The 18,647-nt window shown below is 43.1% G+C and overlaps 2 protein-coding genes and 1 pseudogene across 2 annotated transcripts; 2 read left to right on the top strand and 1 right to left on the bottom strand.

Annotated features, from left to right (window-relative positions):
• The first annotated feature begins 7,372 nt into the window (after positions 1-7,372).
• On the top strand, positions 7,373-10,637 carry LOC131883283 (cullin-4A-like). Its single transcript, XM_059230719.1, has 2 exons — positions 7,373-9,009; positions 9,483-10,637. Exons 1-2 carry the CDS (start codon positions 7,496-7,498, stop codon positions 10,441-10,443), a joined length of 2,475 nt encoding a protein of 824 aa, XP_059086702.1. The 5' UTR covers positions 7,373-7,495; the 3' UTR covers positions 10,444-10,637.
• On the bottom strand, positions 10,031-12,724 carry LOC131883284 (tectonic-like complex member MKS1). The gene is made up of 3 exons (XM_059230720.1): positions 12,168-12,724; positions 11,672-12,052; positions 10,031-11,591 (listed from the first exon to the last, which is right to left on the bottom strand). Exons 1-3 carry the CDS (start codon positions 12,660-12,662, stop codon positions 10,656-10,658), a joined length of 1,812 nt encoding a protein of 603 aa, XP_059086703.1. The 5' UTR covers positions 12,663-12,724; the 3' UTR covers positions 10,031-10,655.
• Positions 12,725-16,869: 4,145 nt separating this feature from the next.
• Positions 16,870-18,296, top strand: LOC131883476 (flotillin-1-like; annotated as a pseudogene).
• The last annotated feature ends 351 nt before the right edge of the window (positions 18,297-18,647 follow it).

Below are 18,647 nucleotides of genomic sequence, written 5' to 3'. Positions count from 1 at the left end.
GTTGGTGACAAATGTTTCGATTTCTTTTCGCAGGAGTATTTTTTCACAACCAATGTTATTTCCGTCATTACTTTGATCATTAAATTTAGATTTGTTCTAACTCATCGAAATGATTGTCTAGTATTTACGCGACGGATGCGGTTCACTTACGTGTTACTTTGATTTTTTTGTTGACGAATCAATTTCATACCTCCGTTAATCATTAATCTCTTTATCCGTTAAAACTTAAGCTCTCGTTCAGCACTTGGGCTACCTAAGACAAAAAACATTTCTTTTCAATTAACTTCTTAACCTTAAGGAAAAATAGCTCTTGGTTTTGCCTACTCATTAAAACATTTATTTTTGTTGCTAGATAAAGAATCCTGGAACAGGAAAGTCTTTGGTCTAGTCCTCTTGCAACATCTGGGAATATTTCTGGCGGTTCTCTTTTCTTCTCGTGGAGTACGTTTTCGTAATATGGTTCCATGTTGTGCTTTTTCGAATACATCTTGAACCAAACCGTCGGCCAGATTCATATTAGCTTTCGGTAACAGCTACCATGTGTTTGTTTGTCCCTAGCATTAACATAATCATCCACTTGCGGTAAAAGAACGAATCAATATGGGTCCATATGGGTCCAAAGAGATCCATGAATTGAAAATTCTCAATGCAAGCTCTATCTAGCTCATTGATGCCTTGAGAAAATCACTTTTGGTCCTAAATGGCAGTGAACCATATTAGTCATTAATAAAGACTTAAGATAATGCGTAGTATTTGTTAAGAAATGGGAGTAAGCTGAGCTTACCAGGGAATCAAGATAAATGTGTGTCCAAGGCAAGGCTTGAGGCCCTAACATGGCCTAGTTGAGGCCAAAGACCAATTGAAACAGAGGAAGGACAGATGCCAAGTGCAAAACAAAATGCATGCTCAAAACAAGTGGGTCATGGCCTTGGCGCATATTTGTGCTCAATATAAAGAACTCACTCGAAATATCTCTTCGTTACTTAGATGGTACTAAATCATTGAGAGCACAGTTTTCAAAGGTTGAGGTTCTAGCTCGACCTTTAGTGGATTTCTTTTGTTTCTCAAAAAGTCAATCTTCAAACAAACACTCAAGAAATGTTTGAACGAGGCTTTTTCCAGGATTACTATTCTTCCCGGTATATGAATGAAGAAGAAAAATCGTTTCCACTTTGAACAGTGACAATTTATGGTGCTTTCAGATCTGTGAAATTGAAGCCAATACGAGAACCTTCCTCTTGAGAACTCAAAAGAGAAACTTTTAATGTGGCCGATGTCATTTCCATTGGTGAATTGTATCCTTGAAAAATGGATAAGCCGTCATGAATCGTGTGGATGCATCTTTCTCGGATGGCTTGGTTTGCATAATAAGCTCGAATTTGCGTGATTCCATTCCTCGATTATACAACCGTTTCTGATGTAGATACAAATCCAACGTAAACTGGGAACTTATTTATCGTCTACTAACGATTGGATGAAGGGATACATAAGACTTCTACACTCGTTCTTCTTGATTTCTTTCTAGAGTGAAACTAGGTCGAAGATCCCGTTGGACTAAATTTATTGGTGAGGGAACGAGATAGTATGAACGATCCTTTCTAACTTTTGCTTTCTTGGGAGGAGACTTTCGTTATGAAACATCCTGAACGTACATAGCTGCTTGGGGTCTATATGGGATTGTTGTTGGACCAACTCAATAACGGCACAAAAGGCATCTGAAAATGCCAGAGTAACTTCTTACCTTTTACTGTTATCGTATCACCGATAATAACAATTCCACGATTTGTACGTTGATTGAACAGAGCTTTAGTATTGGTACAACGTAGTGGTTACCCAAAGGTCGCTTGAACGGTGGGCTTGAGCATTAAATACATATTGCACCCGAAAGAATAGTCAATTTTTCCTGACAAGGCCCTGAAAGAAATCGTTCTTCAAACATCATATTTCATAAAATGCCAAGACCATTACTATCGATTCTTGAACCACCCAAAAAATCAAGATTGTTCACAATGGTTCTACGACATAGAGAAATGTTCATATGCTCTTGAGTTTTTTGAAAATAGGATGGAAATTTGGGGTAGCTCCTCCACAATAAACTTTCAAACTGTGCTAGTAATTTGTTTAATTCCACTTGGTATACATTTTTAGGACTCAGAACTTATTTTCACAATTAGATGTAATCGCTTAGAGAGAGCACCAAATGCCATCAACTTTTCGTTTACATATATCACATGAAACGTTGTCTTAAACTGCATAAATCGACTTAAAGCTATTTAATATGTGAGTTTGGGCTTTCATTAAACCCCAAAAGTATCATCACCACAAACATCTAGTTTTTCGTTCCTTTAAGCTTTCCCAACACCAACATTGACCAATACGTCCTTTTCCAACCTTTTCTCACTTCCATGTGATTGTAGGTTCTCTAGAGGATAATGCTCACCACCATGACAATAACTTATCCGGCCGGGGATAAGCAAAAACACATTTTCATTGGAAGTCCAAGATTTGTAAACCCATCCCAAAGCCAGGAAGATTTGTTTTTCGTTCACTCTCTTGCCCCAGGATCATCTCTTATTTTTCCCCCGACATTGGCTTGGGTGCATCGGATAAAAAGCTCTAGACCTTGAATTTACCACTGTGTGGTGTGTGTGCGTAAAAAAGTGGACACATAAATGCAACACAAGGACATCCCGTTGCGTTTCTAACCTTGAAACCCTTGTTACCGGGAATCCCCACTTCTTAAAATAATAGGCCATGTCCACGAGGCAAACGACATCATTGCATGAATGATGGGGTAACCACCAATCCTCTCATATCCGCTTGCAAGTAAAGCAACACCAGGGATCTGCCCTATGAATAATCATCGTCCAATAATCCCATGTTCTTGCATCTCCTCTTGCTCTTTATCCTCGCTATCTCCACCGTCTTGAATGGAACGAAATGGAACTTCGCTTCTGGTGGCGCGGAACACATTATTATTATCAAGGATGAGAGCGGTCTGTCTCTCCCCGAGGAGTGTTGTTCGCTCTGGGCCAAACGCATCGGAGTGTTTGAAAAGTGGTTGAGGAGCTCACTCCATCCAGAGTTCCATCTCATCTCGCTCGCATTTGGTAACAAATTGCAATGCCATGTTCTCCTTCAGGAGAGAAATGGAAGTGGAAAATATAGTGCTCATCGTGATATTCGCTTTACTGCTCTTCTTTGTGTCCATGACAGGCATTATCGCCTATCATTTGTGTGCCTTGGAACCGGTGGTGCACACCCCTCGGACTTGGTCGGCTGTGCTCTCGGTCTTGGTCTTGGCCTTGATCCGGATGGACCGTTATCGTCCGGATCATCGTAGTACTCCTGATCGAATTGATGAAGAACCTGATGAGATGGAGATTGAAGATTCGCCACCATTGGTATTGCGTGATGGGAGCCATGGGATCGATGAAAAGGTCGACGTTGTCATACACCAATGCCATACACTTGACGAGGGATCAGTGTGAAGACTTGCCCTGTGGCCCTGTGGGACAATAGAGGTCCGAAACCGTTGCCAAGAGTTTGACCCTGGAAATGGAACTGGCTCAGAGCATTGCCAAGATCAGTGACTCGTACAACTTGAAAGTGTCACACCATTTGGGTCTGTAATCCAAAAAAAGTGCTAGCAAAGAAAGGGTCCTGTGAGTCGTCTCTTTTGTGCTCGTTTCCAGAAAATACTTTGGGCCCAAAGGAAGAACATGAGGCTTCGTTTCGGGGATTATTCGTCTAAGCCCAACCAATTCAGAATGTCGAATATTTGATGAATGGATCGAATCCGACCCACTCGCCGCTGAAACTCTGGGAGTGGAGAACAAGTGGTGTGGATTCACAATACATACCGGATTGACCCAAATACGAAATATATTCTCGTAAAGGAAACCATGAGCCTTATTTTGGAGGCTGGATTTACGACGCAAGAAGGATAACGTTTGTGCAACGCTCTCGAGCCAGATAAAGGAATAGGCAGGCAGTGAAATACGATGATTTAAAAAAAAATATTTTTATCTTAGACAGTTACGTTTGTACCCAATGGAAACTTATTTCAAGGATTGCTATTGGGGCATTTTCACAATTTGAATTCAGTAAATCATTTATCAGGACGCTTTATGAAATCAAAATTCAATTGCAACACTGTTAAGGTTTGATGGACCTGAAATACAGTCGTTATTGCTTATAAATTTATGTAACTTTGCGATCCAGTTTCTAATACTGAACGCAGCATATTTTCTAAGTTTCCGACGACAACAATTGACCAACCTGAGCTTTCCTAGCTTCATCTAGGGACCCTGGATACAAGCTTCATCATGGTTTAACCTTAAAAGACAAACTCGTGCGAGAACAAGTTAGAGATGGGTGTCCAAGAAGCATTTTCTTAGCTTTGAGTTTTGAGATGAGCGTTAGTCTAATTTTTAACATCGTACCCGCATCTTGTGCATAGCCCTCTCATTACGAAATGCTGATATGATTACACACTAAACTAACGCTACATTAAAAAAGAGCCAAAATGTAACGAAAAGTAGAAATAAAATTTAGTGAGAGCAAGCAAAAGCCAATTTACTACACAAAATGGTGTTGTTTGCAGCTAATCAAAACGCCAAGTTAGGCATAAATTCTGAATTTCGAAGAAAATTGAACCCTTTCCTTATTGTGCGTGATCAACAGGGTGGTTAACCTGACAGGGACCTCTAGAAGCTATTTGGACACTCGTACAACGGGTTTCCCGCCAAAATCGGCCCACTCTGGGTTATGGTAACTATGAGTCACTTTTCAACAACATACTTCAATAAAATGAAAAAATTGGAACCCTGCATTTCGGGGCAGGTCACTTAGTAGTTTAAAGGTGATATTGCTTGTAGCTTAAGTAGCTGCTTTATACTTCAAATGATTCAATATACTGATCCGACTTATTTACAAAGAAGGCCTATTTCCAAAGTTGTTCCATTGGTTTTGGCATCACAGTAAAAGGCAACTAGTGGTCTTGCCGTTTGAGTGAACACGGAATGAATTTGCAGTTATTAGCCTCATTTGCGAAAGGAAGGTAATGAATAGATGTTGCGTAAAAACCCGTTAGAAGGGGCTAAGGGCCCTGGATTCCTAGGGCTACGATATCAAGACAGTCCTGTCCGCATTTATGGGTTCTTGCAACGACCAACCAATTTCTTCGTCCGGTGGTTTAAGTTTTAAGAGTGTATTTCGTACTTCAATCCGTCGTTTTTATTCATTGGATCAACACACTTTGCATTTTATGACCCATAACATTTAAGAGCAAGGCTTGAACCGTTCCAAAAAAAAAGTAACGCGTTACCGTTACCAATATTTTTTAGAAATTAATCATGATTCACGCCTTGAAGTAGCCACCATTTTTAGCCAACATATGAACGCACAGAAGGAAATCACAAAATAAAGGACCTGGTTGACCCACCTACTCTACCGACCGCAATAACCAAGATTTTCATCATTTATCTCTACCTACTATTTATATAGCCATTCCAACGCACATAATGCCCTGTGTGATATTGGCCCCTCCACGTCAATGTGCTTCAGCTCCTTTTGTCGTTTAAATAAATAAGAAATGTAAGCAGCCTTTGCTAGCTTCTTCTTTGTAGCCGTTTTGAAGTGACTTCTCAAGAACTGTTTGGCAAACTATATTGGTTGCGAGGTTTCACGTCTAGACGGGTCAGAGAAGAACTCTTTGTCTAATACCAAATATTTCCGAAATTGTTAGGCAAACTTTCAGACAAAAAAAAAATATTTCTCGCGTAGATACACCAATAAAACCAAAAAATGTTTGTAAAATGGCTCATTATTTGCCAAATTACACCATTCTTTGAAAGTGGACCAAATATTTGCAAACAAGCAAATTTCCTAGAATTTCAATCGAATTAGCAAACAAGCAAGGAAACGGAGCACATCAGTGGTTTCCAGGAGGCAGTTTGAAAGGTTGGATGAGTTTTTCTCTTGAACTTGCGTCGCCGATAATCGAGCTTCTGATGATGGAATCGATCTTCACAAGTGTGTATGCATTTGGCAAGATTGGCTCCGTGCCCGTCAAGGGCAGTTGGGATAGTTACTTACAATGGAACTTAGTGAATAATGGTTCCATGCCAAATGTGCTGGAGGTTGTCAATTTGAGCAATAATTTTGCTGAACAATGCGCTTGGATATGTGCCTACCATGAAAATTTCATTTCATAATCAATCCCTTAATCGTTTTTGTATCCTCTGAATTAAATATTAAATTTATACATTGAAATGAATATGAGGCATGCCTATGTTTGCCTTGTAGGTTCATTAGTGCCACTCAATTAATTTGTGACATGTGATGATAAGTGATGAATTTGAGATCTGCTCTGCCAATTCAATCATCTTTCAGAGTACTTTGAACTAGTCGACGATCTGTCTTCTTGACAGCAGTCTTTCATTAGTAATTCTATGGATTGTATATTTATCAATCTTTTTTTATTTTTTCTAAACACTTCTGACGTTCTATCACTTCATTGCACATTACATTCTCTCCTACTCACTCTTGGTACGCTTCACTTTAGCTTCTTTCCATTCTTCCTCCTGCTTCTTCTTGTTATTGGTGGTCGGATTTTGAATAAAGTAACGCATGTCTCGGAATATGAACATCAATATCAATTTTGAATCTCGTTTACCCAATAGTAGTAGATGTATTAGACTTCTCAAGATCAATTCAATTATAAGACGCGTGATTAATAGAACCCCAACTTTTTCAGCTACCTCTTGAGACCACTGATTACCGTTTACAGCCGTTTGCATCTTTCATTGGGCAATACTTTTCCAAAGGCAACTCAGGGCCATCTGCTTTGTTAGTTACTAACTACCTACCATCAGCCATCCTGCCTTTCTCCTTCATTGAAAATCAGTTTTCTCAGTCACCCTGGTCCAGCTGATGCGCTCGCTGTTACTGTTAGCTCTGGTGGAACGGCTGGATGTATGGCCGTTACACATCTTCCGTTTTTGGGTCAGCTGATATTTTGGTCCTTCGAGAAGAGAATAAAACCTAACCAAACCTAACCTGACCTAACCTAACCTTTCCGTTGCAAGGGCCTGGGGGCGCCTAGGCCGCGGCAGCTCGGTTGCGAGGGCCTCGGAAACAGCGGCAGATTAGAGCTTAATTCTGCAATAAAAAAAAAAAGATTCCGTGCAGCGAGATTCGAACTCACGCCAAACAAAATTCTGCTTAGGGTAACGCACACTATGCGTTCATGACGGTTGAAATTGGTTGCAAAATTCCGTGGCAACGTTTTTACTTAGAGCAGATGCATGTCGCGAGAGTGGCAGCTGACACAAAAATGGAAGACATCTAACGACCATAGGCTGGATGGGGTTGTTGTTGTCGTTGTTGTGTAGTAAGTGAGTGAGTAAGCCTCTTCATCCTCCCTCGCCGCACCGCTTGGCCGCACCGCTTTCGCCGCCTTCCATAGTATGCGGGGGTCGAGCCGCTCGGCATGTTGACATCGCCCAATCCCCCGTCCGCCACCACGCCCACCGCCCATCGCAAACGTTCCGCCCCCGTCGTCTCTTCGGGCGAGCATCACGACTTGGAGGCCGGCGTGGCCAAGCGCCAGAAAGCGGCTCCTCAGCTCGTCCTCCACGCCGGTGCTAGCATGGACTCGTCCACCGGGAAACGTGAGAACTTCAGTTCCCTCGGCTTGACAGGGGGAACTGCGGGTGACGCTGCGGGCGCCGCCAGTGGCCGCAGTACCGCCCACCCGGGCACCAAACCGGGGGGCTTGCAAACGCCGGCCGGCGGCGGGGCGCGGAAATTGGTGATCAAGAACCTGCGCTCCCGCCCCACGTGGCCCTCTGAGTTCAAGGCCAAGGCCATTGATAAGCTGCAGAAGGCCGTGGTGGCCATTCAACAAGCCCAACCCATCACCACCAGTCTGGAGGAGTTGTACGCGGCCGTGGAGAATCTGTGCTCGAATGGCATGTCCGAGCAGGTGTACGACAACCTGAAGGCCCTGATCGAGGCCCACGTGCAAGACTCTGTCCAACCCTTTTTGGGCGAGTCTCTCGATAAGTTGATCTTCATGAAGAAGATGAATGAGTGTTGGAGCTCGCATTGCCGTCAAATGATCATGGTGCGGAGCATCTTCCTGTTTCTGGACCGCACCTATGTGCTGCAACACGCCACCGTGCTCTCCATTTGGGAGATGGGCCTGGATCTGTTCCGGCGATGCATTCTCACGCATCAACTGGTCCAGACGCGCACAGTGGATGGCATCTTGATGCTCATCGAGCAAGAGCGACACGGCGATCAAGTCGATCGGAGTTTGCTCAAGAACCTGTTGCGGATGCTCTCGGATCTGCAAATCTACAAGGAGGCCTTTGAGAAGAAGTTCCTCGTGTCCACCGAGAAGCTGTACTCGGCTGAAGGGCAACGTCTCATTGACGAGCGGGATGTGCCCGAGTACCTTTGCCATGTGGAAAAGCGACTCAAAGAGGAGAACGAGCGGCTGCTTCACTACCTGGACGGCTCCTCCAAGTGGCAGCTGGTCTACACGGTTGAGAAGCAGCTTATATCCGAGCACCTCCAGAGCATCCTGACCAAAGGCCTGGACTTGCTTCTCGACGAGAACCGCAAGAATGAACTCAAATTGATGTACGCCCTCTTGGGTCGCGTCAAAGGTGGCCCCGCCGAGCTCAAGACCAAGATTTGTGAATACGTCAAGAAGCGGGGTGCCGAGATTGTGATCAACCCGGAGAAAGACAAGAGTCTGGTGCAGGACCTCCTGGATTTCAAGGAGAAGCTGGACATAATCATGTCTGAGTGTTTCATGGGTAACGAGCAGTTTATCGTGTCCATGAAAGAGTCTTTCGAGTCCTTTATTAATCGACGACAGAACAAGCCTGCCGAGCTGATTGCCAAATTCGTGGATACCAAACTGCGAGCCGGCAACAAAGAGGCCACCGAAGAAGAAATGGAACGGATCTTGGACAAGATTATGGTAGTTTTCAGGTACGTTTGGACTTGGTATGCTGTACCATTGAGTCATGGGGCAAGACTGTATGATTCCAGGTTACGTGCACCTAATGGCCAACCCATTTAACATCTTCTACTGATTGAAAACATGCTTTTCCTTTATCAGACTCGACAGATAATGTTACTTCTGCTAAATAGATTAAGATGCAGTTCTCGCCCTAGATGCACCACCAGATTAAACCAAAGTTTTCGATATTCTGGCCAGCAATGCATCTCCGACATCCAATTTAATTTGCATTTTTCATTTGTTACGTTAACTGCAACAATCCAATTCTCCTGTGTCTCAAACTTGACTCTTTTACCTTTGTCTCCCTGAGTGTCACTTTTACATTCTGGATGAGCGAGCATTTGGAGCCGTCCAAAAAGCATTGGCTTGATCAACAGCAACAAGTTGTCACATTCTAGAGCAACATCTCTCTCCAATGACCTCAAACGATTCTTCCTTTTAGGTTTATTCATGGCAAGGATGTGTTCGAGGCGTTTTACAAGAAAGATCTGGCCAAGCGACTTCTGGTCGGCAAATCGGCGAGCGTGGATTGTGAAAAGTCAATGTTGTCCAAGCTCAAGGCCGAGTGTGGTGCCGGCTTTACTTCCAAACTGGAAGGCATGTTCAAGGACATGGAACTCAGCAAGGACATCAACGTAAGCTTCAAGAACTACACGGAAAACCTGGTCAAGGGCGAGTACAAGATCGACCTCACCGTCAACGTCCTCAGCATGGCTTATTGGCCCACGTATCAGCCCATGGAAGTGAATATCCCGCCCGAGATGGCCAAATATCAGGAGATCTTTCAAAAATTCTACCACGGAAAGTACTCTGGCCGCAAGCTTCAGTGGCAACCCAATTTGGGGCACTGTGTGTTGAAGGCTCAATTCAAAACCGGCCCCAAGGAGTTGAAAGTCTCGTTATTCCAGTCTTTATGCCTTATGGCCTTCAATAGCACGGACGAGTTGGGTTATGCCGAGCTAAAAATGATCACCAACATCGAAGAGAGTGAATTAAAACGTACCCTCCAATCTTTGGCGTGCGGCAAAGCCCGAGTTTTACACAAGATGCCACGAGGAAAAGAAGTTGAAGCCACTGACAAGTTCCTATTCAATAAGGAGTTCACCCATCAGTTGTACCACATCAAAATCAACCAAGTGCAGATGAAAGAAACCGAAGGCGAGCAAAAGGCCACCGAAGAACGCGTTTTCCAAGACCGACAACATCAGATCGATGCGGCCATTGTGCGGATCATGAAGATGAGGAAGTCCCTGAGCCATACCATGCTCATCAACGAATTGTTCCAACAGTTGAAGTTTCCCGTGAAACCGGCCGATTTGAAGAAACGGATCGAATCGCTCATCGACCGGGATTACATGGAACGGGACAAAGACAACGCCAACCAATACAATTATGTTGCCTAGATTTACCATCAGGCCCACCACGAATTACCGAGAGCCTGAAGAGCTCTCCGTATCGAAAAGAATGGAATCTGATGGATCTGAAGGCCGCACTCTCCATCATTGAGATACACTCCAGTCATGTTGGTAAAAAATGATGACTAATTTCTTTTACAAAGTTCCAACATCTGGGCAAGAGAATAAATCATGAAACCAAGTGTGACTTTAGAGAAAACTTATTTCGAATCAATGTCTAGTTTGCTCCGCAGGGTCTTCACATCGTAGCCTTCAGTGGCTTTTTGGAATCGTGATCGCGCTTGATGAAAAGCCTCGAGAACCGCTTGAACACTGTTGAACAAGCTTGCCGAACCTAATCGATCAAACAAGGAAATCCTCGGGTTTCGGTTCTTCTCGTTGAGGAAGGCCTTGGCTTGGTGGATCAAATTCAATCTCAATCGAACTCGTCCAGTTGAAACGGTCCGCAGGCCGAAGCGACTCAAGATTGGTCCGTCCAGATCACCGGGAACTCCAGCGTAAGCTAGATCTTCTAGTTCTGGAGTTCCACCGATGAAATATCGTCTCAGGTCGTTGGATAAATTTGGCAATACTGGCCTCCAAGTATCTATCTTCAAGTCGTAGGAACCAGCCATGAATGGCAAAGCCATCGATCCGTAGCCTTCAGTTCGGACCCGAGACCACGAGTCAACCGAGATCACCTCAACAAAGATTTGAGGCCAATTGGGTAGGGATTCTTTGTACACATCAAAGCGATTGATATCAAAATAGAGGTCGATCTCAAATGTGTGAGAAAAATGGGCCGTGTCCAAATTGGTCTCGGGGTCCGGAGTGGTTCGACTGGTATGGGTTATTCCAAACAGTTGAGACTCCTCAGTGTTGGACCATCCTGGAGGTAGTTCCACAAAATAATGAATAAAAAGACCGTCGTATTCGAAGTTTTCGGCACTGACGATTTCCCCGTTCAAAACCAAACGGAAGCATTTCTCAGGAGGAATCTCGAAAACGTCTCCCACATCTTTGAGGAGAGGTTGGATTTGAGTGGCGTAGAAATTTCCGAGCATTTGATGCTCGCCAATTTGGTCCTCGTACGACATGTTCGTAGAAGCGTGTTCGATCCAATACTCGTAGACCAACTTCTCACCCTTGACGTCCATCTGAAACAACCATTTGATATTTTGATTAACTTCTGATATACCGTGTATCTTTGTAAGAATACAAAGGCTTTGATTTTCACCTCCACTCTGTAAGGCCGCTTATCCCGCGAAAAGTCCGGAGCGATTTCTAAAACCCCGTTTGAGCTGTACTTGATAACACAGAGGTCGAAATAGGTGCCTTCTTTGTTCACTTCCGAGCTTCCATGACCAGTTGTCACGTCAAAGCGAATCAACATAAGTTGAGAATGGTCCGAGAAGCCACGGCTTCGTAATTGGGCTTCCCGACTTGGTTTCTCTACAATCAAATTGGACGTTGGAACAGTGGATTTGTCGGCGACCGCTGAACGACTCGGACGACCTGAGATCAGGTATCTTCGCCTTCGAAGCCCGTCAGCGACCACTTTGGTCAAATCTGAAGCTACCTCGTTTGGATCAGTGGTGAGTGGTTGATAATTAGTTGCCTGAAACACCCAAGACGAGGTTGGACGATAGGAATGTGACAAGAATAGAAGTAGTGTCAAAAGTTTTAATGTATCATGAAAAAGTAAAAAATCAAAGGCTTCAATGTAAGATTACCGTATTATTTCTCTCAGATATTTCTTCGGCATCGTCCTCGTAAAATGGAACAATCTCCCCATCGGAAGTGGTGTAAATCTTGTGCTTTGGAAATTTCTGAGAGCCGCTCTTCTTCCCATCCGACGCCTTGTTTTGAACCAGGTGAAAGAACTTCTTTCTGAGAGCGTCCCTATCAAAATCGGATTCCTTTTTTCCGCTATAAAACCGATATTCGGCTGCGCTGAACAGTTTCTCTTGCCAACCCACGACAACCTCGTCGAGAAGTTGGGAGGTGTTGTTACCATTTTCTGTGGATCCTGATTCTGAGTCGCTTTCAGCTTCTTTGGAATCTCTTCTGGATCCCAAGGGACTCAAAATTGAAGAGCTGTAGGAACTAGTCACTTGGCGTACACGAAAGCGAAGCTTTAGATTTGCGATGTTATCTCGGGTACGGTATGTGCCGACAATATGGTCTTCTCCAGCGATTTCCAAGTCGTCTAGCAAATAGCTCTCCATTTCAAACTGCCTTTTCCTTTTATCTTATGTAGTTGATGCTTAGAGTTGGGAATTGCAATAGGAAAGCTTGTCGTACCTGGCACTCTATTGGTAAAAGGTAACAGAGGAAAGAAAGGTTAATCCATACAGATTATCGGGGTAATTTCAACACCTGCATATTGAACTAAAGCAGGTCCACGCCGTTGTTTTAAAATTGGGTGTAAAAAGCAACCTCAATGATGATTTGGAACTAATTTCGCTAAGTGTTGTCTGAAATGCAAGTTTCGCTTGCATTTTACTTTTGGTTTTGTAAAATTTACTTTTACTTTTGGTTTCGTTCAGCTGCAAGATTAAGGTCGATTCTACAACTAAGGAAAAATACCTCTTTTTACGTTTACTTCAAGTGAGTGTGTGACCTATTTAAATAATGCTTCATAAATTGAAAACATCAAAAGGACTTATCATATTTTTCGTATTTACTAATTGCTCACATCTTGCGTTCACTAAGGGAAGATAATAAAGTTTCAAATGAATAAGTAACTAAGAGTGTGCATAAACGTTATCAATTTTTGATTTTTTTTTAAGTATTCTCCTCTTATAGAGCATTAGTGAATGATACAAATTGAGCTAATTGCAAATATATACCATCATAGAAAAGATGATCCTCTTGTTTTTGTAGCAATGAAAAATGTTTTTAGAACAAATCAGTGTTTTGGGGTTCCAGGATGATGATAGGGTGTCCAAAACATGTGAATGCACATTTCTTCAATTTTCCCATCTTTTGCAGTATTTGCATTATTTTATGGTTTAGTATTTGTTTGCATTTTTGCCATTTTCACTCAAAATGTAGTTTTTAAGTTACGTTTATATTTTTTTCTTAAGACAAACAAAAATACTGAAAACAATTGGAGACAAAAACACAAATAAAATGTGCAATATTAGACAAAAATCCTTTCCTACGGTTTCAAAAAATTGTTTGTTATCATAGAAAATTCTAAAGTAGGTACAGCTTTTTTTGGCTAAAAGGTATTTTTGAAACATGTTAATGAGTAAAAACTGTGACAGTTTATGAAACTGTAATGGTACATTAACCATTCCTTTAATGAGTAGATTAACACAAAATTGACAAACACATATTAAGCCTCAAAATTACGATTGACCTCTCAAATTAGATGGTCAAGTCCTCTTCCTTTCCTGCTTCAGCATATATTTTCGTGGCTTATCCGCTTGACCGTTTAACCGCTTTACTTTATTCTTCAACCAATCTGAGTTGACGATTTCAGGTGACGCAGAATTCGATTGGTTCAAAGAAGGGGTTAAGAGGTTAAGTAAAAATAAGATGTTAAGCCGCGAGGCCGATACGCCACGAAAATATTTGCAAAAAAATATGTCCCAATACGGAAAAGGATCCCTATACTCAGAGGGAGAGCACTAGTCTCGTAACCTAGAGGTCGTGAGCAAATTTGGGGCAAAATTATGCTTTTGAATGTACAAATGGGATCGAACTATCGGCCAGATAACTCATTTTACCGACCACCCACCCATCCTGACCGGCAATGCCGACCAATATTCCAGTTAGAAAAAGGTTCTTCTTGAATTGATTTGGCAGATCTGAGGCACAACTCCATTCATTGTCAACCCCTGGACATATCTGAACTCGGAGGATCAAAGTCCCATCCATTGCCCTATCAAGGAAAACGTCTCGGCTAGACAAGTGTTGCCACTGAGGACAAGTGAGTGCCATGAGTGTTATTCATATGATTTTAATTGGGTATGGCTATGATTGGGGCTTAAATGGTAATTCCTCAACATGGTGGAAACATTCAACGGAAACAGAAGGAGCAAGTCTCAGTTCAGACTGACATCCAAAGATGTCTTGGTTATCTCGACTGCGTACAGTTTAGAAAGCCTCGTTCATTTCCATATCATAAACTTGCCAAATGGAGAAGTAGAAGTCTTAGTTTATCACCTCCCAGGTCTTTATCTGTCCTGGGACAATGTTTAGGCCCCCTTTCTATCAGTCAGCTCGTCTTATCAGTTCTCAATGTTATAGGAAATGAGTTGAATCAGGCAGTTTGCTCGAAGTTTTCTTTGTATGGGACTTTAATTTTCCGGCTAGCGTCGAAGAGTGGGGGACTTGTCCCGATGGATATATTCTCATTTCGAAATTGACATCTCAGTCGTTCGAAAAGCTGGAAGAATTTGCGATCTTGGGCAATTTCTCTTAGCATAAGGGTATGGCCACAAGAGCGAATAACGTTCTGGACTTGTTCTTTTCCAATGAACCTGAACTGATACAGTATGTCCATGTTACATTGCTCAAAAGCCGGTGTGCTCTAGAGTAAGACCGGCCAGGAGGGTTTCCATTCTGAGACAGGAATCTTGCATAGATGAAATAATTCAGATTTTGTGAAAGTTTGCTCAACTCTAGTTATCCCTGAATGTGTTCCGAGAGGTGGGACACGGACAAAAAATCCGAAATATCAGACGACTTTCTTCAAAAAGAGTCGCAAATTAGGAAAAAGACCTCAGAGCAATTTGAATGTAGTAAATGTGGCTAGTCCCCAAAAAAGCTGAATTTGATTCAGGGTAAGATTTGGCTCTCTCGAAAATGACCGATTGAAAACGGAGAGTTCAGGAGGTCAGTTCGAATCCGAAGGCTTTCTTCCCTTATGCAAACTTTAAGAGAAAGATGAAACACCCTGTAGGGTCTTTTGTGGTCTATGGGGAAGTCATTAGTAACCTATAGGTTATGGCTAACATGCTTGGAAATCAGTTCTCTAGTGTGTTTTCAACTCCTCCGAGTTTAGGTGAACGGTTCATTGCTCCGAAAATGGGTTTGTAGAGATTGGCGAGGCTAGTCAAGTTGAGCTTAATATCAAATGATTTTGCAGTCACAGATCAAGATACTATTTTGGCCATCAGGGAGCTCAGGCTTTCGAGCACTCCTGGTACTGAAGATATGATATTTCAGTTTCTCATGAGATGCTTAGAGGTTCTTGCTCCTGTTTTCTCATACTTGATGCGTTGCATCTTGGATCAGGGCAAGTTTCCCGCTTCACTAAAGTTAGTTCACGTTGTTCCAATTTTTAAAGGGGGAGTAAGTCACTCCCAGTCACTAGGAGACGTTAGGCATGTTCTGGTAGGTTCGTTTGTTTGCTGGTACCACTGTCAGTGATGCAAGTTGGGGCTTTCAAACACGTTTGTGCGAAGCTGACCCTTCTTTTACGTTACTCTATGGGGAAAGGCCAGCTTTGTAAAAACTAGTTTGTAACCTCAAATTTGCATCACTGCTTTGGCAGTCACGTTTGTTTGCTGGTACCAGAACTTACCTAAACGTCCGTATAGCCCGATTTCTCTCACTTCGACTATTGCGAATTTGAGATTGTATCATATTGGTAATATATTGAGAAGATCATGAAGTTCATACATAATGAATTTCTTGAAGTCCAACTTCTAGCCAGCATAGGTTCCGAACGCGTTTAAGCACGGTTACCCAACTGATTGAGCATAGAGAGCAGGTAATTGGGGACTAGAGAGTCGTCATGAGTCGGTCAATGTAATGTATCTCGACTTTGCCAATGACATTGTTGTCGTATTCATTAAGATTATTTCTCCCTTTAGATGAACTTTCAAGTCTAAATTTTCTTCCTTAGTTTATCTTTCCCAGTTTCAAGCACCCATCCACACACACTTTTGCCTCAATCCCTTCTAAAACTCCTTTCATGTCAAATGTTGCAAAACTTAACATTATCCCCTACTATTTTGAACGTTGTTTTGCTCCTCTCTGAAAAAAATGGGGCAGACAATCAAGCTTGCACGGTAAGCCCAATCACTTTTATCGATCGTTACAGGCCCCGGTTCGCACCAATTTCATTTATATCAGTCTCATTTTCTTAGTACCTAATGATCAGTTCAATGGAACTGAGACCTCTAGCCCAGAAAAGGAAAGTCATTCGCCTCTCTTTCACTCACTCAAATGTTCCACCAAAAGCATGGCATAGTAGTGTGTTCCCTCCTGGGTCAACTTGTGGTGCTTTCTAGGAAAGAACAAGTGCACCCATGGTGACGTCATAACCAACAGATCCTTCACAAATTGGAACCGAGACGACGCACAGTTCTCTTTCCAAGGAACGATGGCTAGTTTTGATAAAGGCGCTCTTTTTGAGCTGTGTGGCTGACTATGCTTGGTCTGGTTTCTGGCTGTGGTGCTTATGAAGCTTAGAACGGAAGAAGGGCAGTAGAGGCGTTACAACAAAGACAGAGTTCCAAATGAAATGGTGGGACTAAGTGGGAGACGAGAGAAGAAAGTGAGGCCACAGTAAGCTGATGGGTGAGGGAAGGAGGGAGCTGATATGTTGAAAGTTCCATCATTGGTACAACAGATATCCCTCTCCTAAGCGCTACCCAAATGTGTGACTTGACGGGATAAACAAAATGAGTGGAATACGAGTGGTTTGAATTCAAGTGTTTACAAGTGCTTGAGGATCAAGATGTGTCGGATGGGATTTATCACCGGAGGCCCAAACGAGGCCATCGTTGTGTCAGGGTGCCTTCACAGCCAGCCTTTAATTGTGGTGGGAGGATGGGCGTTTGTCATTCCATGTGTTCAAAAGGTTCAAAGACTCTCATTAAACATAATGACTTTGAAAGTGTCGTCACCAAAGGTTTACACCATGCAAGGTGTTCCCTTGTCCGTGACTGGAATCGCTCAAGTCAAGATCACCAGCAGTAACGAAGAGATGCTAAGAAGCTGCCATCGAACAATTCATTGACAAAAAGCGACTCGGATATCGAAGAGATTGCCATGGTTACCCTTGAAGGACACCAACGAGCCATCATGGGAGCCATGACGGTCGATGAGATCTTCAGGATCGCAAAAAGTTTTCACAACAAGTCTTTGATATAGCCTCCACAGACCTTTTTAATATGGGGATCCAGGTCATTTCGTACACCTTGAAAGACGTCAAGGATGAAGACCAATACATGGTGTTCTCTAGGAATGGCTCGAACCTCAGAAATTCAAAGAGATGCCCGCATTGGTGAGGCTGAAGCAAACAAAGACTCACAAATCGAAACTGCCATTGCCGAGGAGCAACGCCTTGCCTCGAAACTAATCAATGATGCTGAGATTGAGAGGTATAAGCGGGATTTCGAGCTGAAGAAGGCCATCTATGACATTGAAGTGGAGATGGCTCGCGCAGAGGCCGAGATGGCCTTTATCTTCGGAGTCCAAGGTCAAGCAACGCATTCAAGAGGAGGCCAAAACAGTGGATGTCATAGAGCGAATGAAACTGATTGAAGTAGCTGAACAGGAAGTGTCCCGTCGATACTGTGAACTGGATTCCAAGATCAAAAAGCCGGCCGATGCCGAAAAGATGAGACTCGAGATCCTAGCGCATGCCAATCACCAAAGGACCCTCTTGGAAGCTGCCGGTCAAGCAGAGGCCATTGGATTGAAAGGTGAGGCCGACGCCTTCACACTCGAGGCAAAAGCCAAGGCCAAGGCCGAAGAGATGGCCATGAAGGCTGACGCCTGGAAGGAATACCACAAGGCTGCCAAGGTCTCACTCTGGTTAGAGGCGCTTCCTGCCATTACTGGCAGAAGTGGCAGCTCCCTCTCTCCCAAGTAAACAAAGTCAAAATGGTGGCTGATCCAACGACAAGGAGAGTTTGGGACCTGCCCGACTAACCAATGAGGTGCTGAGAATGGTCGAAAACTTCGAGTGTTGTTCAAGAAATGACTGGCCATCGGTCAGTTTAAGATGAGGCCTTGCATAGACCCATTTATTTACTTCTTAATTCACAAAGAAATTTCCATCTTATGTTGATTACTCAATCAGTGATCAGACCCAAACCAACACTTGGATCGTAGCGAAGAGAACCAAATCCTGGAATGGCTATGTAGATGCTTTCTAGAGCTAGAATAACCTCATTCACAGAGAGGGCTTCGGATTTGCTATTAACGGATTTGATTCCTGTCAAAGATTCCGATATCGCGTCTCG

Source organism: Tigriopus californicus, chromosome 7 (genome assembly GCF_007210705.1).
Source record: "Tigriopus californicus strain San Diego chromosome 7, Tcal_SD_v2.1, whole genome shotgun sequence".
Classification (NCBI taxonomy): Eukaryota; Metazoa; Arthropoda; class Copepoda; order Harpacticoida; family Harpacticidae; genus Tigriopus; species Tigriopus californicus.
This window is presented reverse-complemented; position numbering and strand designations above follow the sequence as displayed.